The sequence below is a fragment of the Schistocerca cancellata genome, chromosome 2 (genome assembly GCF_023864275.1).
Source record: "Schistocerca cancellata isolate TAMUIC-IGC-003103 chromosome 2, iqSchCanc2.1, whole genome shotgun sequence".
Taxonomy (NCBI): Eukaryota; Metazoa; Arthropoda; class Insecta; order Orthoptera; family Acrididae; genus Schistocerca; species Schistocerca cancellata.
The window spans coordinates 1,031,820,587-1,031,848,461 of NC_064627.1; the positions used below are offsets into that span (position 1 = coordinate 1,031,820,587).

At 43.5% G+C, this 27,875-nt stretch overlaps 1 protein-coding gene across 1 annotated transcript in view; it reads left to right on the plus strand.

Moving 5' to 3' along the window:
• The window catches only part of LOC126163005 (apyrase-like), a 178,979-nt gene that overhangs the window by 144,214 nt on the left and 6,890 nt on the right, over positions 1-27,875 (plus strand). Inside the window, exons 5-8 of the mRNA XM_049919864.1 lie at positions 2,562-2,725; positions 9,308-9,416; positions 24,714-24,887; positions 27,478-27,678. Coding sequence (XP_049775821.1) covers positions 2,562-2,725; positions 9,308-9,416; positions 24,714-24,887; positions 27,478-27,678 — 648 coding nt within the window. The remainder of the gene's footprint in view (positions 1-2,561; positions 2,726-9,307; positions 9,417-24,713; positions 24,888-27,477; positions 27,679-27,875) is intronic.

The following is a 27,875-nucleotide window of genomic DNA, read 5'->3' on the forward strand; positions in this document are numbered from 1 at the left end:
ACTTGGAAGAACAGTTGAATGGAATGGACAGTGTCTTGAAAGGAGGATATAAGATGAACATAAACAAAAGCAAAACAAGGATAATGGAATGTAGTCGAATTAAGTCGGGTGATGCTGAGGGAATTAGATTAGGAAATGAGACACTTAAAGTAGTAAAGGAGTTTTGCTATTTGGGAAGCAAAATAACTGATGATGGACGAAGTAGAGAGGATATAAAATGTAGACTGGCAATGGCAAGGAAAGCGTTTCTGAAGAAGAGAAATTTGTTAACATCGAGTATAGATTTAAGTGTCAGGAAGTCATTTCTGAAAGTATTTGTATGGAAGTGAAACATGGACGATAAATAGTTTGGACAAGAAGAGAATAGAAGCTTTCGAAATGTGGTGCTACAGAAGAATTCTGAAGATTAGATGGGTAGATCACATAACTAATGAGGAAGTATTGAATAGGATTGGGGAAAACAGAAGTATGTGGCACAACTTGACCAGAAGAAGGGATCGGTTGGTAGGACATGTTCTGAGGCATCAAGGGATCACCAATATAGTATTGGAGGGCAGCGTGGAGGGTAAAAATCGTAGGGGGAGACCAAGAGATGAATACACTAAGCAGATTCAGAAGGATGTAGGTTGCAGTAGGTACTGGGAGATGAAGAAGCTTGCACAGGATAGAGTAGCATGAAGAGCTGCATCAAACCAGTCTCAGGACTGAAGACCACAACAAAAACAACAACAATATGCACTTTGGCTGTGAGAATTCGGTGCGGCGTGAAGCCGCCATATTCTTCAGCAAGAGTTCCTGCAGGACACCCTGACGTAGGATTTGCAGGCGCGTCCACAAAGCATTGAGAACGGTTACAGGAGGTCCAGAACAGACGTTGCCCACCGACCATATCCCAGACATTTTTGATGGATGACATGCCAGGCAAACGGGCAGACCAGAAAAGCGGTGGTACCCGTCGTTCTTCGTAGACGGTTCGCACATTCCTCTCCACATGTGGCCGGACATTGTTCTTCTTAAATATGGCGTAAGGAGCTACCTGCAGGAGGGTAAGCGTCTCTGTTTTTAAAACCTCCGCCAGGGGACTGGGTGGTTGTGTTGTTCTCATCACTTCATCATCATCCTCATCATTCACTGTGAAAAAAATTGGACTGTGAAAAAACTGGGACTTTGTACAAGCGCTGATGACCGCGCAGTTGAGCGCCCCACAAACCAATCATCATCATCATCATCTAAAACCTCCGTGGTGTAGTGATTGCTGCTCAGGTTGTGCTGAATCACTAGGAGACAATGTCGCAAGTTGTAGCGAATGACGACCCAAACCATCACCATTGGCATTTGTCTGCTGTGCGGTTCAATAATTTGGTCTGCCCGATTGCCTTCACCACTTACGTGGCCATCACCGTAGAACAAGCTGAAGCGAGACTCGTGTGGAAACAAGACATTTTGTCATTCAGGATGCCAGTGACGGCTCTGACGTGCCCACTGCAGTCCGAGGCATTGCTGGTGTTGTGGTCAGTGGAAGACGAAAAAACGGCATGCGTACCACAAGCCCATTCCTCAGCATGGCTCTGAACGTTGGATGCAGACATGTCTGCACCCGTTCCAGTGCTCCAAAGTCGAGAGAACAGTATGGACAAAGTTCTTCTGTCGGTTACTACCATGTGGACAAGTCGGCAGTCATCCCATCCTGTGATCACACAGTGTAGTTCATTACCCGCTCATCGCCGCTGTATTCGACTCTCCTCTGTCCACGGGTTCCACACCCGTACCATTGTCGCAGGAGAGCGTCCCATACGAGCCACAGTGACAAGCTCGTTTCCTGAATACCAGTGATTCCATTCCTTTCGAATCGCTCAGATTCTGCCATTGTGCTCTCTGCCGTCGATAAGGCATACCGGCACTTAACGTGCACGTTTCCAGTTCCTTCAACGGCTCTTCACCGAGAGAGCGTGCCGTGATAGACCCGTCTAGTCTGGAAGCCGTTGGGTCTACGTGCACAATATCTCTCTACAATCTTAATCAATTATTATGGCTCCACTGTTCTACACATTTTCCGATTTTGGAACGATTCAGAGCATTCGTTTCGTGTGCTGCAATTCTCAAAAGCAGTAAGTCCGGATGTCTATCCCGTATTAGTCATAGGTACTCTAGCCGAGCGCACAATGTAGATGTCTATCAAATGATACTATACGGTTCCAAAGACCTTCTCAAGTCTCAAATATCTATGATCTGTGTATGCAAACTAAATCGACACATGAAAATTTGTACTAAGGCTGGGATTCGAACCCGTGTCTCCTGCTCACTAGGCAGATGCTCCAACCACTATGCCACCCTGGCACATCTGGAAGGACTACCCTAGCACGCCTCCCTCCTCAAATTTTCATTTGTCGCTTCACAGTAGTGGATGTGTATATTTTACAGTAAACTATAGTTCACTCCTCCACCGGTTGTAGCAGACAGAGTTCACGTGAAAGGAAGTTACGGATGTATTATTCCCGATACAAATATATAACTTGCATGTGTGGTCCCGATGCTGCTTCAACTCCTTCCTTCTTTTGCAGACCCAGAGATTCTTGCAGCACTGGCCCCATGGCAAGCAGGCCTGGAGGAACTGGAGACCCGCAAGGTGGGCGAGACCAAAGTCCTTCTCGACACGTCGAACAGTGCGTGCAAGCAAGGGGAGTGCAACATGGGCAACTTCATCACTGGGGCGATGCTGGACGAGGTATGGCTGCAGCAGAGTCGGAAGGATTGGTGTGCACACTTTGTGCTTGGTGTCGATAAAAAGTAAAACTCTGAGCGCTATTGGCGGATGACAGAAATACAGCTTGTGGATTTTATCAGTAACACACGGTGAATTTAGATGGCTACAGTCCATTCCAGAGCTCTCTTCTGCTATGTGCCACGAAAATACTGATAAGTCAAAACAGGTCTCCATATTGCAATAATTTATTACATAAGCACAACACTGAAAAGGAAAGTTGCGTCCCCCCCCCCCCCCCACACACACAGCTTGATTTCATTTCGACTAAAGCACGTTGTCAGAAGGAAGTTGCGTTGGTAAGTACAATGTGGTACTTGGTGGTACTTGGTATACACTGAGGTGACATAAGTCGTGGTATATCTCCTAATATTGTGTCGGACTTCCTTTTGTTCGGCGTAGTGCAGCAAGTCGACGTGGCATAGACTCAATAGGTCGTTGGAAGTCACTTGTAGAAATATTGAGCTATGTTGCCTCTACAGCCGTCCATAATTGCGAAATTGTTGTCACTGCAGGATTTTGTGCAAGACCAGACCTCTCAATTCTGTCTCTTAAATGTTCGATTGGATTCATGTCGGGAGATCTGGGTGGCCAAATAGTTCGCTCGAATTATCCAGAATGTTCTTCAAGCCAACCGCGAACGTTCGTAGCCAGGTGACATGGCTCATTGTCATCTATAAAAATTCATCTGCATCTACATCTACGTGATTACTCTGCTATTCACAATAAAGTGCCTGGCGGACGGTTCAGTGAACCACCTTCATGCTGTCTCTCTACCGTTCCACTCTCGAAAGGCACGCGGGAAAATAAGCACTTAAGTTTTTCTGTGCGGGCCCTGATTTATTTTATCGTGATCATCATTTCTCCCTATGTAGGTGGGTGCCAACGGAATGTTTTCGCAATCGGAGGAGAAAACTGGTGATTGAGATTTCATGAGAAGATCCCGTCGCAACAAAAATCGCCTTTGTCTTAATGATTGCCACTCCAATTCACATATCATGTCTGTGACACTATCTCCCCTGTTTCGCGATAATACAAAACGAGCTGCTCTTCTTTGTACTTTTTTGATGTCATCCGTCAGTCCCACCTGATGCGGATCCCACACCGCACAACAGTACTACAGAATAGAGCGGACAAACGTGGTGTAAGCAGTCTCTTTAGTAGACCTGTTGCACCTTCTAATGGTTCTGCCAATGAATCGCAGTCTTTGATTTGCTCTAACCACAATATTATATATGTGATCGTTCCAATTTAGGTTATTTGTACTTGTAATCCCTAAGTATTTAGTTGAATTTACAGCCCTAAGATTTGTGAGACTTATCGCGTAATCAAAATTTAGCTGATTTCTTTTAGTACTCATGTGGATAACTTCACACTTTTCTTGATTCAGGGTAAATTTCCACTTTTCGCACCATACAGACATCTTATGTAAATCATTTTGCAAGTCGTTTTGATCATCTGATGACTTTACAAGACGGTAAATGACAGCATCTCCTGCAAACAATCTAATAGGGCTACTCAGATTGTCTCCTATATCGTTAATATAGATCAGGAACAATAGAGGGCCTATAACACTTCCTTGTGGAACGCCGGATATTACTTCTGTTTTACTCGACGACTTTCCGTCTATTACTACGAACTGTGACCTTTCTGACAGGAAATAACGAATCCAGTCGCACAACTGAGGCGATACTCCGTAGGCAAGCAGTTTGGTTAGAAGACGCTTGTGAGGAACGGTGTCGAAAATTCTGGAAATCTAAAAATATGGAATCAATTTGACATCCCCTGTCGATAGCACTTATTATTTCATGAGTATAAAAAGCTAGTTGTGTTTCACAAGAACGATATTTTCTGAATCCGTGCTGACTATTTGTCAATAAATCGTTTTCTTCGAGGTACTTCATAATGTTCGAATACAGTATATATTCTAAAACCCTACTGCAAATCGACGTTAGTGGTATAGGCCTGTAATTCAGGGGATTACTCCTTCTTCTCTTTTTGGGTACTGGTGTGACTTGAGCAATTTTCCAGTCTTTAGGTACGGATCTTTCTGTGAGCGAGTGGTTGTATATAATTGCTAAATATGGAGCTCTTTTATCAGCATACTCTGAGAATTATCCAGAATGTTCTTCAAGCCAATCGCGAACAATCGTAGCCAGGTGACATGGCGCATTGTAGTCCATAAAAATTCCATCGTTATTTGGGAACACTAAGTCCGCGAAAGGCTGCAAACAGTCTCCAAGTAGCCGAACGTAACCATTTCCAGTCAATGATCGGTCAGTTGGACCAGAGGACCCAGTATATTTCATGTAAACACAGCCCACACCATTACGGAGCCATCACCAGCTCGCACGGTGCCTTTTTGATAGCTTGGAACCACGGCTTCGTGGGGTCTGCGCACACTCGAATCATACTATCGGCTCTTACCAACTGTAATCGGAATCCATCTGTCCAGGCCACGTATTCCCAGCAATTAGGGTGAAACCGATATGGTTACGAGCTCAGGAGAGGCGTTGCAGGCGACACCGTGCCGTTAGCAAAGGCACTAGCGTCGGTCGTCTGTTGCAATAGCTCCATAACCCCTTAACGCCACATTTCGCCGCACTGTCATACAGGTAAGTTCGTTGTACGTCCCACATTGGTTTCTGCGGTTATTTCACGCAGTATTGATTGTCTATTAGCATTGACAGTTCGCTGCAAAGTCGGTCGTTAACTGAAGACTGTTAACTGTTGTGAGAGGTAATGTCTGACACGTGGTGTTCTCGGCACACTCTTGACACAGGAGATCGTGGAATTCCTGAAATGAAATATCCCATGCGCTTAGCTCCATCTACCACTCCACGTTCAGCCTTAATTCCCGTCGTGCGACCATAATCATGTCGGACACCTTTCCATATGAATCACCTGAGAACAAGTGACAAGGTTCGAATCCTGCCTCGGGCATGGATGTGTGTGATGTCCTTAGGTTAGTTAGGTTTCAGTAGTTCTAAGTTCTAGGGGACTGATGACCATAGATGTTAAGTCCCATAGTGCTCAGAGCCATTTGAACCATTTTTTGAACAAGTTACAACTCCGCCAATGTGCTGTCCTTTTACACCTACGTACGCGGTATTCCCATTGTCTGTGTTTGTACATGTTGCTATCCATTGACTTTTGTCACCTCAGCGTATATCTGTCGGTGGGAAAATTCGACTGAAAAACTTACGAATAGGGAAGGTAAATGGGTAGAAACAATGGATAAGAGCAGAAAAAAATCAGCTGATCGACAAAAGAAGAAAGTACAAAAATGTTCATGAATGCAGACATGTAAGTCGCTTAGGAACGAGATAAATAGGAAGACCAGAGAAGCTAAGACGAAATAGTTGCACGAAAAATGTGAAGAAATCGAAAAAGATATGATTGTCTGAGGTACTGAGTCAGAGTATAGGAAAATCAAAATAACCTTCGGTGAACTTAAAAACAAGTGTGGTAACATTAAGAGGGCAACGGAAATTCTACGTTAAATGCAGAGTAAGAGCGCTTAGGCGGAGAGTACATTGAAGGCCTCTATGAAGAGGAGGACACACCTAATGAGATGGTAGGGAAGAGATTGGTGATCCAGTATTAGAATCAGAATTTAAAAGAGCTTTCGAGGACTTAAGATCAAATAATGCAGTAGGGACAGATAATATTCCACCGGAATTTCTAAAATCATTGGAGGGAAGTGACAACAAAATGACTATTCGTGTTGCTGTTAGAATGTATGAGACTGACGAGGTACCACCAGACTTTCGGAAATATATCATCCACACAGTTCTGAATTTTGCAAGAGCCGACAAGTGCGAGGATAATCGCACAATCAGCTCAACATCTCATGCATATAGAAATATGGAAAAGAAAGCTGAGGATCTGTTAGATGACGATCAGTTTGGCTGTAGGTAAGGCAAAAGTACCAGAGAGACAGTTGAGACTTTGTGGTTGGTAATGGAAACAACACTAAGAAAAATCAGGACAAGGTCATAAGGTTCGTCGACCCGGAAATGGTACAAGATGTTCGAAATCCTGAGACAAAACAGGGTAAGCTATAGGGAAAGACGGGTAATACAGTATGTACAAGAACCAAAAGGGGACAATAAGGGTGGAAGACGAAGTGCCCGCATTAAAAAGGGATGAAATCTTTCGCTTCTAGTGTCCAATCTGCTCATCGAAGAAGGAATGACGGAAATATAAGAAAGAAGCGTGGGATTAAAATTTCTTGTGAAAGGATATCGACGATAGATTCATTTATTAGATTACTGTCCTCATCGGACGTGAAGAAGAATTACAGGATGTTTTGAATGGAATGAACAGTCTAATTAGTACACAATGTTGATTGGCAGTAAGTCGACGAAAGACGAAAGTAATGATAAGGAGCAGAAACGAGAACAGGGAGAAACTTAACATGAGCATTGGGGATCACAAAGTAGACGAAGTTAAGGCAGCAAAATAACCAATGGCGGACGGAGCAATAAGAACATCAAAAGCAAAAAAGACAAAAATGGCTCTCCTCGCCATCTAGTATCAAACATAGGTCTCAGTTTGAGGGAGGAATATCTGACAATGTTCGTTTCGAACACTGCATTCTATGGCAGAGAGACATGGACGGTGGGAAAACCGAAACAGAAGAGAATCGAACCCTTTGAAATGTGGTGCTACAGAAAAAATGATGAATATTAGGTGGCCTGATAAGGAATGAGGAGTTTCTCCGCACAATCGTCGAGGAAAGGATTATATGGAAAACACTGACCAGAAGAATGGGCAGGACGATATCTGTTAAGACATCAGGGAATAATTTCCACAGCGCTAGAGGGGTAAAAATTGTAGTTAAAGACGGAGATTGGAATATATTTTGCAGATAATTGAACACGTAGGTTCCAAGTGCTACTTTGAGATGAAAAGGTTGGCACAGGCGTAACAGCCCTAGAGGAATTCGTCTTGGGCCGCATTGTTTTGACGACAAATAACTAAAAAAAAATGGCTCTGAGCACTATAGGACTTAACAACAGTGTTTCCAATCTATATTTACATGGCATCTAGAGACATAAAAGCACTGTACGTCTGCATGCCCTGCACAAAGGTTAACTCACACTTTAACTATCGTTTAGCGTCTTTCCAGTCTCTGGGTCTACGTGACTCGACGTTTCTCAGCAGGTAAGCACTGGAATGCGTTATTATTACTCCTTGCGTTTTGCTTTGTAACCAAAGTTGCTTATGACAGTGAAACCTGAATGCACTAGTTTTGACTAATCACCTTAAAATCTGAAAATAGATGTGAATCAAACAGTTGGCTAACAAATGCAATGGAACTGTGTAGGGCTAGTTACAGAAACATAACACGTGTCTTAGACGTGTTATGTCGCTTTTGGATTAACGTTTGGGATATTGAATTGTTGCCACAAAGTATAAACAGCGAAAACCTTCTGTTCCAATTGGCCCGGTATGTGATATTTAGACATAATTAGACGAAGCCGGCCTTTTCGCTCACTACTGCGCCACCCACTTACTCTCCTGTGCTAATCCTTTCAGCTCAGAATAACACACCCATCGTCGTCAGTCACTTATTGTTTATATACCAATCTCTCACTTCTGCTACTATTTTCGTCCTGTAATACCATCAACGTTACTCTGTCGTCATATACTATCATTCTCTTTCGTCTTCTACTTTGCGTTTACCACAAATTCCTTTCCTCACCGATCCTGTGCAGGACTTTGTCATTTCTTATCAGTCCGTTTATTTTGAGCACCTTTCTGAAATACCACATCTGGAAACCTGTTTCTTTCGTCTCCAGTTATCAGTTGTTTACACAAAATGTAGACGAATCTGAGTTCGAGTATTTGCATATGTTAGTGGTTTGCGCTGTTGCCATAACAACGCAACACCATTTTACTTTTGTATTAACTGTCTCTTATTTCCAGGATTATTACTTTTTTTTAGTGCTCTTTACTTTAATTAGTAAAAATGAACCATTAAAGAATCATTTTGTCGTTCACTCGTCTGTCTGCCTGTTAAGACCCCTTCTTCTTAAAAATGGGTAGAGGTATCAAATCGAAATATATGTCAAATACGAAAATCTACGGTCCCTTGGTTTTGCAAAGAATTTAAGGTTCTAACAATGCAGTCAAAAGAGAAGGTTATTTATTCCACATATTTTGACACCCGTACACTTACTCATCAAAACCTGTAGAAGAACTATCTATACAAATAATTAAGTGTGTACGGAACCCCAGGAATGCGAACCCTCCTACTACCTGTACGGATTTTTTATGATTATAGCTCTAAGTGAAAAACAATGCACGTTCAACAAGATTGAGGAGGGAACCAAAGGAGGAAAGGTGTCCCAAATTAATTTCCTGTTTCGTCAGTATTGTAATTTGTTCAAATGGTACAGACATCTGTTAATACTTCATTCAGCGTGATCTCTCAAATTAGTGGTTAATTAGTACAATACGCCAAGAGAGGTAAAGTGGATGCCGCTGTGACCTAATGTGACGCAGGCAGTCTTGATGACTGGTTTTTGTTCCCTTCAGATGGCAGTGCTGCAGAGCAGCTCCGATTCGCAGCGATGGACGGAGGCTCCCATAGCCATCACCAACTCTGGAGGTATCCGGGCGTCTATTGAGGAGACCAACAACGGAAGTAAGTAAAGGCCTTTTGTTATGTACTACGTTTTTATTTACTTGACTGCAGGAGACTCGTAAGTACCTCGCGTGAGATCGTTCCAGATTGGATTTGAACACTTGAGATTTACGGGCGACAGTTTCCGTTTCTATTGCAAATGGAGCATACAAAATTTTACACATCTGCTTGTAAAAAGAAAAAAAAACCTCAAGGAAATTTTATGCAAGATCCTCTTTCCGTCAGGTGTTCACTGACTGCACTCAAGTTTACCTGACGCGGTTGACATCTGTAGGTTGTTTGACTTTTAGGTGTTTGGACGAGTTCACACAAAGTAAGTTACCCTTTGCCAACCCACTTTTCATCACTTAACCTGAAGATTAATATGAAAGGCGTCTTATTCTAAAGTCTTTTAGATATAACGCCACAGTTGTCGGAGTAGCCGGAAGAGTACCCAGTGTTGGCCAGGTGTTGTAGCACTTGACTCGTAGAACAGTATCTGATCATTAGGACAAAGAAGATGTGGTTGAAATCCTCCTCTTTGTCTCAGTCGTATAATGGGGATACGTCTAAGTCAAAGCGGCGCACGTGTTTCCTGTAGCAAACCTTGGTCTAAAGTAAGGCATTTTACAATATTCTTGAAACTTTTCAAGCACTGCGGTATCTCAACACAGAACTTGGTCACTAGCATCGCTTTATTTATTTTCTTATTTTTGGCGTGACTTCAGCCAACAAAGAAATATGGTAATTACAAATTGCCCCTACTACTAATACGCGATGAATAATCCGCTAAAGCTATGGCATCATACAGTGTTAGGAACCCAGATTTCGTCCGTATTGGTTTGGGAAATTGCTGTGAGCGGTCACCAACAAACCTTACGTTCTCATCACAAAAATCATAACACCTAAATTTGATTAATTTCAATGACTATCACAACGAAATCAACGTTAGGTCGTACTGTGCCTATTGAAAAGTTTTCAGCTTGGCATGAAATTATTACCGCCACAGATTTTGTTTTCCAGGAAACAAGTTTGTGTAATCCATTATGGAGCTACGTAATTACGGACGGTTTTAGATTCCCGATCGTCGGCCATTCAGAAAATGTGACCACTGGTCAGCAGCACCTTGCATTGTTTGCCAGACCGGTGCATTGACCCCTTTACATCCAGAGCCGAAGTTTCCAGTGCATCAAACACTTTTTCCTCTGAGGACTTCTGCCTTAGCTTAAGTCCAAAACTGATTATCCTTTCATTGTAAAAGTTTTTGCCTAATTTTGATACCCTACTATTGATTACTTCCTCCTATTCTTGCCTACTGCGTTGGACTATCCCTCCTAAATATCTAAATTTCCCATGTATTTGGTTCATGCTGTTGACAATAGTACTGTCTATTTTACACGTCGCCCTCAAACTTGCAATCAGTACTGCTCTGTTCTGAGGTTTGTTTATCCGACAGTGGTAGTTGTGCATTAACAGTGATGCACAACAGCACGTGGGAGGCACGGATTAGGGAAGAATCGACGTGTTATACCTATCCCCCTAACCGACAAGTTCGATGTGCTGTCTTCCATTCAAAGTGAAACTGGGCTAGTGGGACTTGCTTCATCTGAAAGAAAAGCTGCTGTGTCCTACGTCAAGAGAAGGAACGCAAAATGGAAGGGGGGTCTATTAATCGCTAGAAGTTTAAGCTTATGGCGAATAATGACACCCCTAGGGCAAGGACTTTGAGGGACAGGAAAGAATACCAGGTATATTCGGTGTGTATGCGTCCCCCCTGCCACCGTTCAACAAGGTGAAGAAGCTATTCTGGCAGGCGTTGAGGGAAAGTGGTGCAACCAACTGGAGATTGCGGCGCACAGTGGAACAAAAATGGCGTCATCTGGGATCAGAGGTCATACTTGGATCATTCCAGCGACGGAGCTTCAACGAAGCTAACAGTTTCCAGCATTGACCCCAGAACTGATCGTGCCCCCCTGGCTCTGAGTTGAGTGGAAGGACTGAACCAGAGACATCGAGGGTTCTGTGACAAGTGAGGCTGTGACTTTCTGGACTTTCACCATCGAGATGAGAATTGTAGGGTCCGCCTTAATGGATGAGGTATGCACTATACACCATAGGTTGCTATCCAGGTAGCTGACTATGTGTGGGGAGCACACAAGGGTTTCGTAGATTAGGTGGCTCTCCGGTTCAGATAATGGTAGCTGGAGGAGATCTGGAAGTATTATTCTAAGATCCAAAGAATTGCCAAACATAGAGTATTAAAACCTAGCAGTAAACTGCCGAAGCACGTGCAACGAAGTTGCAGAGATTGAAGCGTTCGTGAAAAGCAGTGAAACTCATATAACACCAGGAACAGGAAGCTGGTTAAAACCTGAAGTTGATAGCAGCGAGATTTTTGGAGAAAGTTTAAGAGTACAGGGAAAGGATAGGCTGATCTCAAGAAACTCAAATCCACCGAGACAGGAATTGAAACTGCATGCGACATGGTTTGGGCAAGACTGAGTACCAGGGGTGAGAATGAAATTGTAACTGAAGCCTGATATAACCGAAAACTTCAGTTCACTTGTACATAAGCTCCCCAGTCGTACAGTACTTAACGGTGAAGACTTAAATCATCCAACAATCAATTGGGAAAATGTTGTGTACATAGTTCCGCGTAGTCAGCGCGTACACAACTTTCCCACTAGAGCGCGCCCCGCTAAGCACAACAGCGCAGGCGCAGCGCTCGTCCGTCTCCGCACTACGAGATGGCGCTGTCTTAGAGACGGACCAAATTCTGCTTCCGCCGATCCGCGTATTAATATGTAACGCAGCCAATGAGATTGCAGCTAACGTAGAACCTTTTCTCCTCGCGGATCACACTCGTGCAGTGATACCTGAACGCGTGAGGTATTATAACGAGTGTACAGACCTCCGATGAGTTAGTCCGTTCCAGTCTGCATTAGTCTGTACAAGTCTATAATCAAGTTTCAGTCTGTGCCTAATAAGATTACCATATTCCTGTACATAGCCATGAAGATAAATGAACAGACACTTTGTCAAGTATCAGAGATATGTGAGAATAAGATTAACGTACCAAGACCAAAGGAACTTCAGATTATCAATTGTAAAAAGCATCCAGAATCAAGTACGTAATATCTATGATTTTTATTATTTTAATAAATGTGCGTGAAAATTAATCAAGTTCTGTTTAAAGTTGGTGACCGTCAATCTGCTACTCTAAGCGTGCAAGTGGCATTTCTATCGTCTGACCTAACGGCAGAAGATAAACACGCCACGATAAGACCACGAGACATATTGCTGACACTCGCCTACTTCGTTAGAGCGACAAGTCAACTAATCTGATGGTGTGTGTACCGAAGGTCTTACAGTACGCACACCACAGAAAATTACAGCTTTGTAAGAAGTGGACGTCACAAGACATCTTGTGATACGCTACTAAATGCTTCTTTGTAAACTACTTCAAACAGATAGTTCGGGAACCGACTCGTGATAGAAATATTTTCGATCTAATGGTTAGAGGTACGCTTGACCTCTTTAAGCATGTCCACATGGAAGTAAGGTATAAGTTACTATGACGCAATTGTAGAAAAAATGATTATCCAAGTCCAAAGGGCGACAGAATCAAGTAGAAACATTTATATGGTCAGTAAACATAAAAAGGCAGTAGTGGTATATCTCGTTGAGGAACTTGAAACTTCTAGTTCAGAAGAGGAGTATGTAGAGGAACTGTGGATCAAGTTTAAAAGAACACTTCACCACACACTGGATAGTTATGAACCCATTAGAACAGTTCATGATGGGAGGGACTCTTCTAAAAACCAGGCACTACTGCATAATAAGCGTAAAACAAAGCATAGGGCTATAGATTAGAGAGATGCTGAAAGAAACACGGTTGGCCTTCGAGAGAAATGCGTGAAATAATTCGGCCTAAACTAGTAACTTATTTCTCCTAAGTATCGTTTTAAATCACGTACATCAATGATAATTAATCACGGCAGATCAAAACTGGCACCTTTGCCTTTCGCGGACTTGTACTCTACCGACTGAGCTATCCAAGCACACCTCATAAAGCGACTGCAGAGCGTTATTTCCGTCAGTACGTCTTGTACCTTCCAAACCTCTTTCTTCGAGACTACTAGTCCCTCAATGAATGCAGGAGAATTACTGTGAAGATCTGAAGGTGGGGGAATGGAGTAAAGGCGGAATAAAGCTGCGAAGGTACGTCGTGAGCCGTGCTTGGATACTTCAGTCGGTAGAGTACTTGCACGCGATTGGGAATGTCCAATGTTCGAGTCAAAGTCCGGCACACAGTTTCAATCTGGCGGAAAGTTCCAAACCAGCGCACACTCCACTGCAGAGTGAAAATTCATTCTGGATCGTACTAGCATTTACTCACGCCTCCACCATGAATGCATACGTCACGTAATTATACCCTGATGGAAAAAAAATCGCAACACCAAGAAGGGGTTGTGCGACATAAACGAAGGCTGGTAGGCGTGTTTCTATATGTGGAAGATGAGGTCTATCCATATTTCAGGACAGTCGCGTGAGAGTGGCGCTAGTAGGGCCACTACGAGGATGTAAATCAGGTGTGCTTGAAATACACGCTGTAACGGTCGTGAGCGTTAGTTACCTCTGAGACTGGACGTGGTGAGTTGATGTTAGTCAAGAATTCCTTTAACGAGACGAAGACACCGTTATCAACACCACACTGTGTCTGAGCGAGGTTGTGAAGTGTAGGCTGTCCCATGTGCGATATTGCAGAAAGACTTGTCACGAATGTAACCACTACAGCTACATGATTGCTGGCAGCGGTGGTCACGAGAATGTACGGTCACAAGAAGACCGGTCTCCGGACGGCCACGTGCCACTATCGAGAGGGAAGACCATCGTGTTCGGTAGCAATCTGATCAACAAGCTACTTCAAGGACAGCTCCGAGCCACCGACACCAAACCACCGCCATTTGCGAGTTCAGTGGTGGTCAACCGAGAGCTCATTGCACGCCAGGGTCGAGATCTGTTGTGTTTTCTGATGAAACATTATTCTTCCTCGCTGCCACTGAAGGCCATGTTTTTGTTAGAGCTGTACCGAATCTCTTGCGGCCAAGACACACTAGACCTACAACTGGAGTGCGATTTCTTGTGACAGCAGGAGCACTCTCGTGGTTATCCCAAGCACCCTGACTACAAAACTGTACGTCAGCCTGGTGATTCGACCTGTTCTGCAGCCATTCGTGAACAGCATTCCAGAGGATGTTTTCTAACTGGATAAAACACGTCCACATACCACTGGTGTAATCCAATATGCTACAAAGTGAGGACATGTTTCTTTAGCCTGCTTGATCACCATATCAGTCTCCAATCGAGCACACGTGGGACATCATCAAACGACAACTCCAGCGTCATCCACAAACAGCATTAAACTTCCTTGTATCGACCGACGTAGTGCAACAGGCATGAAGCTCCAGGCCACAGACTGACATCTGGCATCTGTACAACACAATGCATGCACATTTGCATGCCCTCGTTCAACATTCTGGCGGTTATTAACGTATCAGCATTTCACATTTGCAATGCCTTATCGGTCGCTTATATTACCCTGTGATCTTGCAATATTAATCACTTACATATGTTAATAGACAAACGTATTCTCAAAATTTCATTGTTGTTGTTGTTGTTGTTGTGGTCTTCAGTCCTGAGACTGGTTTGATGCAGCTCTCCATGCTACTCTATCCTGTGCAAGCTTCTTCATCTCCCAGTACCTACTGCAGCCTCCTTCTGAATCTGCTTGGTGTATTCGTCTCTTGGCCTCCCTCTACATTTTTACCTCCCACGCTGCCCTCCAGTACCAAATTGGTGATCCCTTGATGCCTCAGAACATGTCCTACCAACCGATCCCTTCTTCTAGTCAAGTTGTGCCACAAACACCTCTTCTCCCCAATTTTATTCAATACCTCCTCATTAGTTATGTGATCTACCCATCTAATCTTCAGCATTCTTCTGTAGCACCACATTTCGAAAGCTTCTATTCTCTTCTTGTCTAAACTATTTATTGTCCATGTTTCACTTCCATACATGGCTACACTCCATACAAATACTTTCAGAAACGACTTCCTGACACTTAAATCAATACTCGATGTTAGCAAATTTCTCTTCTTTAGAAACGCTTTCCTTGCCATTGCCAGTCTACATTTTATATCCTCTCTACTTCGACCATCATCAGTTATTTTGCTCCCCAAATAGCAAAATTCGTGTACTACTTTAAGTGTCGCATTTCCTAATCTAATTCCCTCAGCATCACCCGATTTAATTCGACTACATTCCATTATCCTCGTTTTGCTTTTGTTGATGTTCATCTTATATCCTCCCTTGAAGACACTATCCATTCCGTTCAACTGTCTTCCAAGTCATTTGCTGTCTCTGACAGAATTACAATGTCATCGGCAAACCTCAAAGTTTTTATTTCTTCTCCATGGATTTTAATACCTACTCCGAATTTTTCTTTTGTTTCCTTTACTGCTTGGTCAATATACAGATTGAATAGCATCAGGGAGAGGCTACAACCCTGTCTCACTCCCTTCCCAACCACTGCTTCCCTTTCATGCCCATCGACTCTTATAACTGCCATCTGGTTTCTGTACAAATTGTAAATAGCCTTTCGCTCCCTGTATTTTATACCTGCCACCTTCAGAATTTGAAAGAGAGTATTCCAGTCAACATTGTCAAAAGCTTTCTCTAAGTCTACAAATGCTAGAAACGCAGGTTTGCCCTTCCTTAATCTTGCTTCTAAGATAAGTCGTAGGGTCAGTATTGCCTCACGTGTTCCAACATTTCTACGGAATCCAAACTGATCTTCCCCGAGGTCGGCCTCTACTAGTTTTTCCATTCGTCTGTAAAGAATTCGCGTTAGTATTTTGCAGCTGTGACTTATTAAACTGATAGTTTGGTAATTTTCACATCTGTCAACACCTGCTTTCTTTGGGATTGGGATTATTATATTCTTCTTGAAGTCTGTGAGTATTTCGCCTGTTTCATACATGTTGCTCACCAGATGGTAGAGTTTTGTCAGGACTGGCTCTCCCAAAGCCGTCAGTAGTTCCAATGGAATGTTGTCTACTCCTTGGGCCTTGTTTCGTCTCAGGTCTTTCAGTGCTCTGTCAAACTCTTCACGCAGTATCACAGCTCCCATTTCATCTTCATCTACCTCCTCTTCCATTTCCATAATATTGTCGTCAAGAACATTGCCCATGTATAGACCCTCTATATACTCCTTCCACCTTTCTGCTTTCCCTTCTTTGCTGAGAACTGGGGTTCCATCTGAGAAAATTTCATTACTCTACTTGAATTATTTTTTGATATGATTTTTTCCGTAAGTGTATTTTACTCATACATAGGTCTATATTTCGCATACACCTTGTGATCAAAAGTATCCGGGCAGCTGGCTCAAAATGACGTACAGGTTCGTGGCGCCCTCCATCGGTAATGCTGGAATTCAATATGGTGTTGGCTTTGAAGACATTACCCTGTGATCTTCCACTCTCGCAGGCATTCGTTCAGTCAGGTGCTGGAAGGTTTCTTGGGGAATCGCAGCCCATTCTCCACGGAGTGCTGCACTGAGGAGAGGTATCGATGTCGGTCGGTGTGGCCTGGCCCGAAGTCGGCTTTCCAAAACATCACAAAGGTGTTCTATAGAATTTAGGTGAGGAGTCTGTGCAGGCCAGTCCATTACTGAATTGCTTTTCAACAATGCGAAGCAAGAAGGTGCTTAAAATATCAATGTAGGCTTGTGCTGTGATAGTGCCACGCAAAACAACAAGGAGTGCAAGTCCCCTGCACGAAAACCACGACCACAGCATAACACCACCGCCTCAGAATTTTACTGTTGGCTCTACCCCCGCTCCCCCCCCCCCCCCCCCCCGACCACACCGTGGCATTCGCCATACCCACATCCTGCCATCGGATCACCAAACTGTGTACCGTGATTGCTCACCTCACACAACGTTTTTCCACTGTTCAATCGTCCATTGCTTACGCCCCTTAGACCAAGCGAGGCGTTGTTTGGCATTTACAGGCGTGATCTGTGGCTTATGAGCAGCCGCTCGACCATGAAATCCAAGTTTTCTCACCTCCAGCCTAAATGACATAGTACCTGCAGTGGATCTTGAAACAGTTCGGAATTTCTGTGTGATGGGCTGGATAGATGTCTACCTGTTACACGTTACGACCGTCTTCAACCGTCGGCGGTCTCTGTCAGCCACCAGACGAGGTGGGCCTGTACGCTTTTGTGCTGTAAGTGTCCCTTCTCGTTTCCACTTCACTATCATATCGGAAACAATGTACCTAGGGATGTTTAAGAGTGCGGAAATCTCGCGTAGACACTTATGACACAAGTGACACCCAATCACCTAACAACGTTCAAAGTCCGTGAGTTCCGCGGAGCGCCCCATTCTGCCCTTTCACGATGTCTAATGACTACTGAGGTCTCTGATACGGAGTACCTGGCAGTAGCTGGTAGCACAATGCACCTAATACGAAAAACATATGTTTTTGGGGGTGTCTGGATACTTTTCATTGCATGGTGTACATTGATCATTCTCACGATTTGGTTGATGCAACTGCACAAGACAAAGAAAAGACAGATTGGGCTTCGTAGTTTTGAAGCATTACAAGTCGGCTACATACAGGAAAGAAATTCGGTCGTTTTCGAATGCCCATCCACATCTCCGCCCCAACCACAACTCGTAGTAGGGACATCTTACTCTCATAGTATTTTTAGACGAAAAATGAGTCGCATGTGTATAGCAAGTTTGGTACAAACTGCATCAGGAGTTTTTGAGCTATGTTTTTGTCATCTCTCGACCCTCAGAGGAGTGTTAGGGGTCTCTGTCTCAGCATTTTTTCCAGAAAGCAAGTGTACATGTGCCAAGTCGGGCAGACATCGGTTTGGTTCTGTCACCAATATGGCTAACGACCCCGAAAACGATGGATTCGGTACTAATATTGGTCTTTATCAAATATTTATTACATGTGACCGGTTCTCATACCATCCCTAACTGAAGAGTTGGATAGTGTACATTACACCATAATATTTTAAACAAAAATTATACTGGGTGTTTATAATTAAAATGCAGGTAGACTCAGAGGTGCAGTGTGGGCTATAATTATCGTATGGCGACGAACGTTAATACAGAACCGATTTACGCTGGAAGAAAATTACTTCCAATTTTTTTCACCAGGTGCTATGGTTCAGATGGCTCTGAACACTATGGGACTTAATTTCTGAGGTCATCAGTCCCCTAGAACTTAGAACTACTTAAACCTAACTAACCTAAGGACATCACACACATCCATGCCCGAGGCAGGATTCGAACCTGCGACCGTAGCGGTCGCACGGTTCCAGACTGTAGCGCCTAGAACCTCTCGGCCACTCCGGCCGGCCTGGCGCTATGCTTACACAGGTATTGAAATGTTTTCCTATATAATCGATTAGCAACGGAACTTGGGCAGGAGACGTCAAACAAGTGAGAAAGGTATAATGTTGATTTCATTATTAAGTGATGCTTACGCAATTCGCTCAAGATGAACACTGGTGATGTCAATGATGTGCTGCATCCGTAAAACGACATTATCAATAGTTCTCGCAGCATTTCCGGTGGAATCTGAGCAATGTGTGCCTGTATAATCAACGGCTTTCAGGTCAGTTGGAGACCGCATGTGTTCTTGGAAACCGCGTTCTTTTAGATAATACCAGAGCTGAAAGTCACATGGATTCAGATTAGGTGATCTTGCAGGGCATGCGCCTGGAAAACCTCTGGAGATAATACGTTCGTGGAAGGTCATATTAAGTAGATATTTCACAGGGCGAGCGATATGAGATGTTGGACCATCTTGTATGAAAACGGTGGTTTCCACGCATTTGCGCTCTTCCAAAGCACATGCTGTACAAGGAGACCCCAATAACGTGCAGACTCAAGGTACACCTGGCAGGCCCACTCTGTGTATTCTCTTGAACGAAGAACGGACCAGGAGAAAACGTGCTTGTGAATTCACACCACACAGCCTCATACGGCGAGTGCAGTGTCTCTTCGTGCACAAGACGTGGTTTAAGAGCATCCCAAATTCGGCAGTTCTGTGTATACCCTGGAGTGTAAGTTCTGCCTCGTCACTCCATAGAATATTACACGGCCGAGCGTCATCAATTTCGATACGTCCCAGAAGCAGAGGAGCAAATTCAGAACGTTGCTACGGGTTTCAGTTAATGCATCGTCTGGATCTTGTACGGATACTAGTCTAAAACAGACCACAAAACTTTCCGTACTGTTGACCACAGGATGTAGAACGAGCACTAGCGTTAGCCGGGGCACGTGCTGCGTGGTCAGTTACAGCAACAACAGCCTCGTCAATAACTTCCATCGGAACAGGACGCCTTCCTCTTCCAGGTGCCACACCAAGCTCACCCGTGTTTTGAAATTCCATTACCATTTTCTTTAAACCTTTTAATGACATCGGACGTCTCCTCAGACCTTTCAGTTGGAGATACTCTCTCAATACAGCACTGAACTGCTCACGTTCTCACAAAAAAGTTTCACCAACAGCGCACTGTCATTCTTCTCGATAACCATTCTGTCCACTCGCGTTGTAGCTTGTCAAGTCACAGTGTGGATCTCATACCGTCATACTAAAAGTGTACAGCGCCAGATTTGCACCTGTTAATTTGTTTTCCTGCGTAAATCGGTTCCTCATTAACACATTAGCACATGTGACAAGTTTCGCTACGTACAATAATTACAGCCACCGTTAGAACCCCGTGAGAAGCTGCACGTTTGTTATAACCACCCGCAACAAATAAGACACATAATGAGTGATTATTCACAAAATTTACTTGAAACTGCTCTAGATGTTTCTGAGCTATGTGTCAACCTTTTTCACCCCTACCTCTGAGGAGAGTAGACAACTTTTATCCCCACAGTGCTTCTTTCCACATACTAAGTGATATATTTAGCAAGTTAGGTGGAAATTTGAGACGTTCATACAAACATACATACGTACAATTATTGTTATAAATTCATAGAGGTAGGGGTAGAAATGTGGAAACGCAGTTTGTTTTTGCTGTATAAAAGAAATGTTTACTTCTCTTTCAGCTTCAAAAATTAGCCAAAGCTAATTCATAATGTTTTAGCAGTGATTGTAGTATTACGAAACACAAAAACTAAATATGTTAAAAATTTAAAAAAAAACATTTTCTGCTTGCACTGCTCATTAATTTTTCAAGAAGTGCGGGTAATGGGGAAACGCCTTAAAATTGTGGGAACTGACTACTTCAAACGAAAACAAATAAAAATGTTAGAAACTATTTTATTTTATATTAAATTTAAATTACACAAAAATATTTTTAAACGTAACTGTAATAGAAAAATGCTTCATAAGCGAAGTTCACTTGCAAAAATATCATATATAAATATGTCCATTTCCGGCACACAAAGAGTGACTCCATAATTCTCCCCGAACATCTTTGGAAAATGCGCCTCCACAAAAAATACAAATGGCATCTTCTTCAGTAGGTTTTTCTTCCCCAACTGGAGATTCAAATCTGACTCGCCTGAAAAGACAGTTGGTGCATTGGGCTCTTCATCTGAATCCTCAGAAAAATTAAACCGTTTTTTGTATGGTTTTCTAGTAGGAGCTTCACGTTTTTTCTTGCTTTTGGCCGGTGCCTTAGGAAGCTTCTGTTTATCCTTCAGTAAGGAGTCTCCAAGGCGTGTTTTATAAGGCAACAGTTGATTAATCTGGCTTAAGACCTCTGTTGGAAACCTTCCTCTTTAGAGGAGGGATTGGCATGATATCTTGTGGAGACACTCACGTGTTTGATGAGGTTTCTGACAACGATGTTGACCTTCTGCTTTCTCTTTGGCCATCTTCACTTGGGCTGCCAGTTGTCACAGGTCTGAATGCTTTCTGAGTGTCTTCTTGTCTGAGGTCATTACTTCCACCTGGAGATGCTGGATTCTCATAAGTTCCTCTCAGATTTCTGGCCTCATCTAAAGCCGATGTGGAAGCTATAAAGTCGATTTCTGCAAAAACAGTCCTGTCACATGGGAAAATTCCAGTCTCCAAAAATCCTTTTGCAGCAGTAGAGCCACTCTGGCACTTTAGGTAGGCTTTCCCAAACAACTCATATGTCATAAGTTCCTAAGGGCTGGCTGCTGTGCCGCAACCATTGGCGAACATACTCAGCGTAATAGGTTTTTAGAGTGATCATAAAGTTCTTATCAAGTGGCTGAGTTTTATGAGAGGTGTGAGGCGGAATGCTCACGATTGTAACATAGTTCTCCCTTGCACATTCTATAACTTGAAGGTTTATGGCATGACTGTTATGCCCATCAAGAAATACCAACACAGGAGATTCTTTTGAGGGATGTGCCTTAGAAATGAAAAGGGTCAAACCACTCGGATAAGAGCTCGGTTTGAATCCAGCCTGAAGGGTTGGATTTAACAATTGTTCCAGGTGGTGCTCCTTTCAGTAGAGTATCAGCCCAGTTCTTCCTAGGGAAGATCATCTCTGGTGGCATGAAAGTACCGTCAGCACTTATACAGCATATGACAGTCACCAGGGATCCTCGCTCTACTGATGTGAGAGCACCTACTTGACGTTTACCTTTCAGTCCAATTACATGTGGTATTCTGCTCTGGACGACAGAAAGCCCAGTCTCGTCCACATTGTACACATGATCAGCATTATAGGATTGATTACTGTACTCAGCTTCCAAAATGTCAAAAAACTTGTCTACAGCTTCTTTGTTGAACCCGTTTGCTCTCTAGAACAGGTTTGTGGATTGTGAGTTTATTTCTGTGTCGTCAAAGAAAAAGTCAAACGAAGTTCTACCTGCAGCATTTGAAGTAAAAGGATGATTAATATTATTTCTTTCCGCTAGCCGATATGCCATTCTCTTGAAATCTAATCTGGTAAGGCCATAGAAGCGACTATCCATTTCAATGAGATACTGTACCAACTGTTTCTCAATAGCATCAGGTAGTACAGGCTTACGTACAAGTCTCAAAGAAACACTTTCTTCAGTTGACATATCACTATGCACAAACCTTTGAAGTGTCGTCTGAGGTAAACTGAAAGCTTTTACTGCTCTTCTTAACCCCATCAGCTTTTCCCTTAAGGCTGTTATAGCCTTAATCATGTTTTCAGCATCCCACTTCTTCACAATCGCTCTTGGTTTCCGATCAGTTAGCTTTCGTGGCATCTAGAAACAGACGCAAAAGATATTAGTAGTAATGTATTTGACGTTGGTATTGTGGAAACGTTTCCACAATGCCATCGTATGTATGCTTCCACATTACCTACACAATGGCCATTTTAAATTTCGGTGGATTACTTGAAGCAACTATCCACTTAAAGTTGACAAAGGATTGCTAAAACCTTCTATGCACCTCCCTTTATAAGCTATCAGACGTAAAGAAAGATAACTACAAAATATGTCCCGGTAGATAAATGTAATACCAAAACTCACCTCGAAAAAGGTTAAAAAAATGCGCGAACGTAAATTGCATCACTGTCACGGCGTCTGTTGCTCAAGTGACTGCTAACCCTCTACCGTGACAAATAGGAACTATTGCAACAATTTATGGCTGCCCCACTAGAGTGCAGCAGTCTGGAGGCCAGATACTAGACGTTTCCACATTACCCACACGCTTCCACATTTACACCCCTACCTTTGTATATATATTTTCTTTATTCTGCTTTTAGGACTGGCCAAGGTATAATTCGCCCGAAACCGACCATTTCCATAAAATATGGTGCATTGCTCACGAAATATATACAGAGCTAGAGAGCACGCAAAAGATCAGAAGTGCTGTCCTAACAAAAATCTTAAATACAAATTTTTGTGCATGATATATTACAGGGCTATTACAAATGATTGAAGCGATTTCATAAATTCACTGTAGCTCCATTCATTGACATATGGTCACGACACACTACAGATACGTAGAAAAACTCATAAAGTTTTGTTCGGCTGAAGCTGCAGTTCAAGTTTCTGCCGCCAGAGCGCTCGAGAGGACAGTGAGACAAACTGGCGACAGGAGCCGAGAAAGCGTATGTCGTGCTTGAAATGCACTCACATCAGTCAGTCATAACAGTGCAACGACAGTTCAGGACGAAGTTCAACAAAGATCCACCAACTGCTAACTCCATTCGGCGATGGTATGCGCATTTAAAGCTTCTGGATGCCTCTGTAAGGGGAAATCAACGGGTCGGCCTGCAGTGTGCGAAGAAACGGTTGAACGCGTGCGGGCAAGTTTCACGCGTAGCCCGCGGAAGTCGGCGAATAAAGCAAGCAGGGAGCTAAACGTACCACAGCCGACGGTTTGGAAAATCTTACGGAAAAGGCTAAAGCAGAAGCCTTACCGTTTACAATTGCTACAAGCCCTGACACCCGATGACAAAGTCAAACGCTTTGAATTTTCGGCGCGGTTGCAACAGCTCATGGAAGAGGATGCGTTCAGTGCGAAACTTGTTTTCAGTGATGAAGCAACATTTTTTCTTAATGGTGAAGTGAACAGACACAATGTGCGAATCTGGGCGGTAGAGAATCCTCACGCATTCGTGCAGCAAATTCGCAATTCACCAAAAGTTAACGTGTTTTGTGAAATCTCACGGTTTAAAGTTTACGGCCCCTTTTTCTTCTGCGAAAAAAACGTTACAGGACACGTGTATCTGGACATGCTGGAAAATTGGCTCATGCCACAACTGGAGACCGACAGCGCCGACTTCATCTTTCAACAGGATGGTGCTCCACCGCACTTCCGTCATGATGTTCAGCATTTCTTAAACAGGAGATTGGAAAACCGATGGATCGGTCGTGGTGGAGATCGTGATCAGCAATTCATGTCATGGCCTCCACGCTCTCCCGACTTAACCCCGTGCGATTTCTTTCTGTGGGGTTATGTGAAAGATTCAGTGTTTAAACCTCCTCTACCAAGAAACGTGCCAGAACTGCGAGCTCGCATCAACGACGCTGTCGAACTCATTGATGGGGACGTGCTGCGCCGAGTGTGGGAGGAACTTGATTATCAGCTTGATGTCTGCCGAATCAGTAAAGGGGCACATATCGAACATTTGTGAATGCCTAAGAAAACTTTTTGAGTTTTTGTATGTGTGTGCAAAGCATTGTGAAAATATCTCAAATAATAAAGTTATTGTAGAGCTGTGAAATTGCTTCAATCATTTGTAATAACCCTGTATATTTCTGAAGAGCATGTTCTTATTAATATTAATGTACTGATATGAGTATTTCTTTATTGCAGCCATAACTTACAGCGATTTGATCACGGTGTTGCCGTTCGAGAACACGATAGACATAATCGAGATCACAGGGGCGACGCTGCGCAAGGCACTGGAGTTCTCCGTAAACGACACGAACACGTGGAAGAGCAAGAGGCAGGGCCCGCTCTACTTCAGATACCTCCTGCACTACTCCGGTGAGCGGCGCTGCAGCCATTTCACTTTTATTGCTCCATGATAGCGCTCAGTTTTAAGAAAATCTAGTTTTTCACGCGTCTGAATGCTTAAGCCGCCGTCACTTATGAACTGCTTGTCGTATAAATACATACTTTTGCAGGTACAGTGAGTGTTATGTTCCCCACTATGTGATTCCGTATGAAATGCAGCGAAAATTTACCTCCCAATCTACAAAAAGTCTACGTATTGCCTAAACTATGTCCACATGAACTGTTATCCGACTTAAACTCGAATGCTAATCTTTGGCTGAACAGACCCCAATATGAACTGAACAATAACACGTTTCAATTCAACTTGTCTATGTACACTACTGGTCATTAAAATTGCTACACCAAGAAGAAAAGCAGATGATAAACGGGTATTCATCGGACAAATATATTATACTAGAACTGACATGTGATTACATTTTGCCGGCCGCGGTGGTCTAGCGGTTCTAGGCGCTCAGTCCGGAACCGCGCGACTGCTACGGTCGCAGGTTCGAATCCTGCCTCGGGCATGGATGTGTGTGATGTCTTTAGGTTAGTTAGGTTTAAGTAGTTCTAAGTTCTAGGGGACTGATGACCTCAGAAGTTAAGTCCCATAGTGCTCAGAACCATCTGAACCATTTTTTTGTAGCGCCTAGAACGGCTGGCCACTCCGGCCGGCTGAAAATTTCATTTTAGCAATTAACCATCCCTGTATTGACCGACCAAGTGCATGGAACTCCATCCAACAAACTGACATGAGACACCTGTACAATGCCATGCATCCACGTTTTCGTACTTTCATTCAACATTCTGGTGGTTGCACTGCTTAGTAATGTACCAGCATTTCATATTTGCAGTGTCTTATCTCGCTCTTATATTAATCTGTGATCTTGCGGGGTTAATCACTTAAATTTCTTACCTAGACAAATGTATTCCAGAAATTTCATTACCCTACATTAATTACTTTTTGGCATTATAATTTTCTTTCCTGTCAGTGTATATTATTAGTATAGATTCTGTAATACGTCGCACTACTTCCAGGTATTTATCAGGAAAGTGACTGACTGCTGTATCTGCGGTAGCAGGGACAAAATGCGAACGATATTCCTCAATCTGTTTTATTGGGGAAAACCAATAAACAAGAACATTGCTGATGTCGACGAAGTAGGTGAAGCTAAACACAATTTAGGCAAGAAACAGAGTATGGTTTCCACTTCGGATCTTGTAACAGAAAAATAACAACATAAGTTTTCCTCAAAAGTCAAAGACGGAAACTAAACTACCAGAGAGCAGTCGGCATAGCATTAACACAAAGCTGTCCAGGGAGGTTAGACCACCGCTACAATACACTCTTGAGTCACGGTCTGAAGCTACGACTCCTGGCGCTTCGGGACTGCCAGCGGAGGCGACGCGTGGATGTTGCGGCGAGGATGGCAGATCTCTACATGTCTGGGCGGCGTGTCGAATTGTCTCCTGGCCGGTGGAGCGTCGGCTTATGAGGCCGGTTGGCAGATGCATCTTGCCGATTTTCGATCACGTGAGTGGCGTAGGAAAATATTCCGCTGCTGTCCATCCGGCGCGCTCGGGTAGCGGGTCCTGGCGGCTGTGTTTTTGTCTCCGGCATCTTACAACCCTACCACAACAAAGGTCAAAAATTAATTATGATTGTGGTGTTGCTCACGCTGCTAAATACTGCATTTTCGGGCAACAACAAAGTTATATTATGTGGCAGGTGTCATTAGAGCACAGTTAATAAAGGCATTTCATGAAATAATGCATAAACTAGGCACTCATCTTTTCGTGTTTCCCACGCTAGTCTCGTTGTGAATTCATGGCTATATCGTCGAAAATCTAGGTAGTGATGATTCCAAGCTCGGATGCAAAGAGGCCTAGGTGTTATTCTGCGATATTCAAAAGTTTTATAGATGTGTTTCACAAACCATTCTTGAAGATTAAACCTTTGAAAGTTAGCACAATGGTGATGTAAAAAAGTAATCAGCACTCCGAATTTAAGTTACAATTCTTTTTTATTACTTTTGTTGCAGTATCATGTAACACACCAAACATCACATTATAAAACATACTTGAAAATATCTTCCTCACTGTTAAAGTTCACATTTTATAAACTGACTACAATTTGTGTCTTTGCAACATGACGACCAAGACTTGACTCTCTAATAACCGCTTGCGCGCCCAAAAATCAGAGTTACAAATACGTCAAAGATCATAGTGACAAAAAGAGAGGATTCACATAAGAATAATATCATTGCAATATACACATATCGATGTATCAAAGTACCTCTACATTAATGAAATCAAATCTGAAAGTTGTCTCAGAAATATGTTAACTACTTCACGGAAACACAGTAGAATATTGCTGGTATGGAGAGGTTGAGATGAGGTGCCGTAATGGTTACGTAATTCAAGTACCATTACAGACACCAGCCTCGGTCGTACCGTAAACATCTTCACTCGCTGTGATGAAGGCATCCCGCATCTCTGTTCTGGCATGCGGGATGCCGATGTCGCAGGCGTACGGGACGTCCGCTGCACTGACGCCGTATGGGGTTTCCACTGCCGGCAGGTATGCGCGTGGAGATCGACGTTCGGCAGCCGGTGGGGCAGCGCGTGACGAGAGTGTCTGTGTTGTGCGCTGCCTGCAACGTCCCGCGCTACGAACCGCTGAAGGACGACGCCTGGTACCCCGTGGCCGTCAACTCCTTCCTGGCCGAGGGCGGCGACGCCTTCTACATGCTCCGGGACGAGGCGCGCAGCCGCACCACAGGTCATTCTCTGCCATCTCTCTCACTGTACTGCGCTCTGTTCTCCGTAGGCGCCCTCAAATATCTGTGCTGGTGGCAAACACTGAACTAATCCTCTACGCTACATCCGATAGGTCCCAACTGTGTTTCCCAGCTTCATATTAACCAGCTGGACATTAAATGCGGAAAGTTCAAGTAGATGGTTTGAGCTGCCCATCCT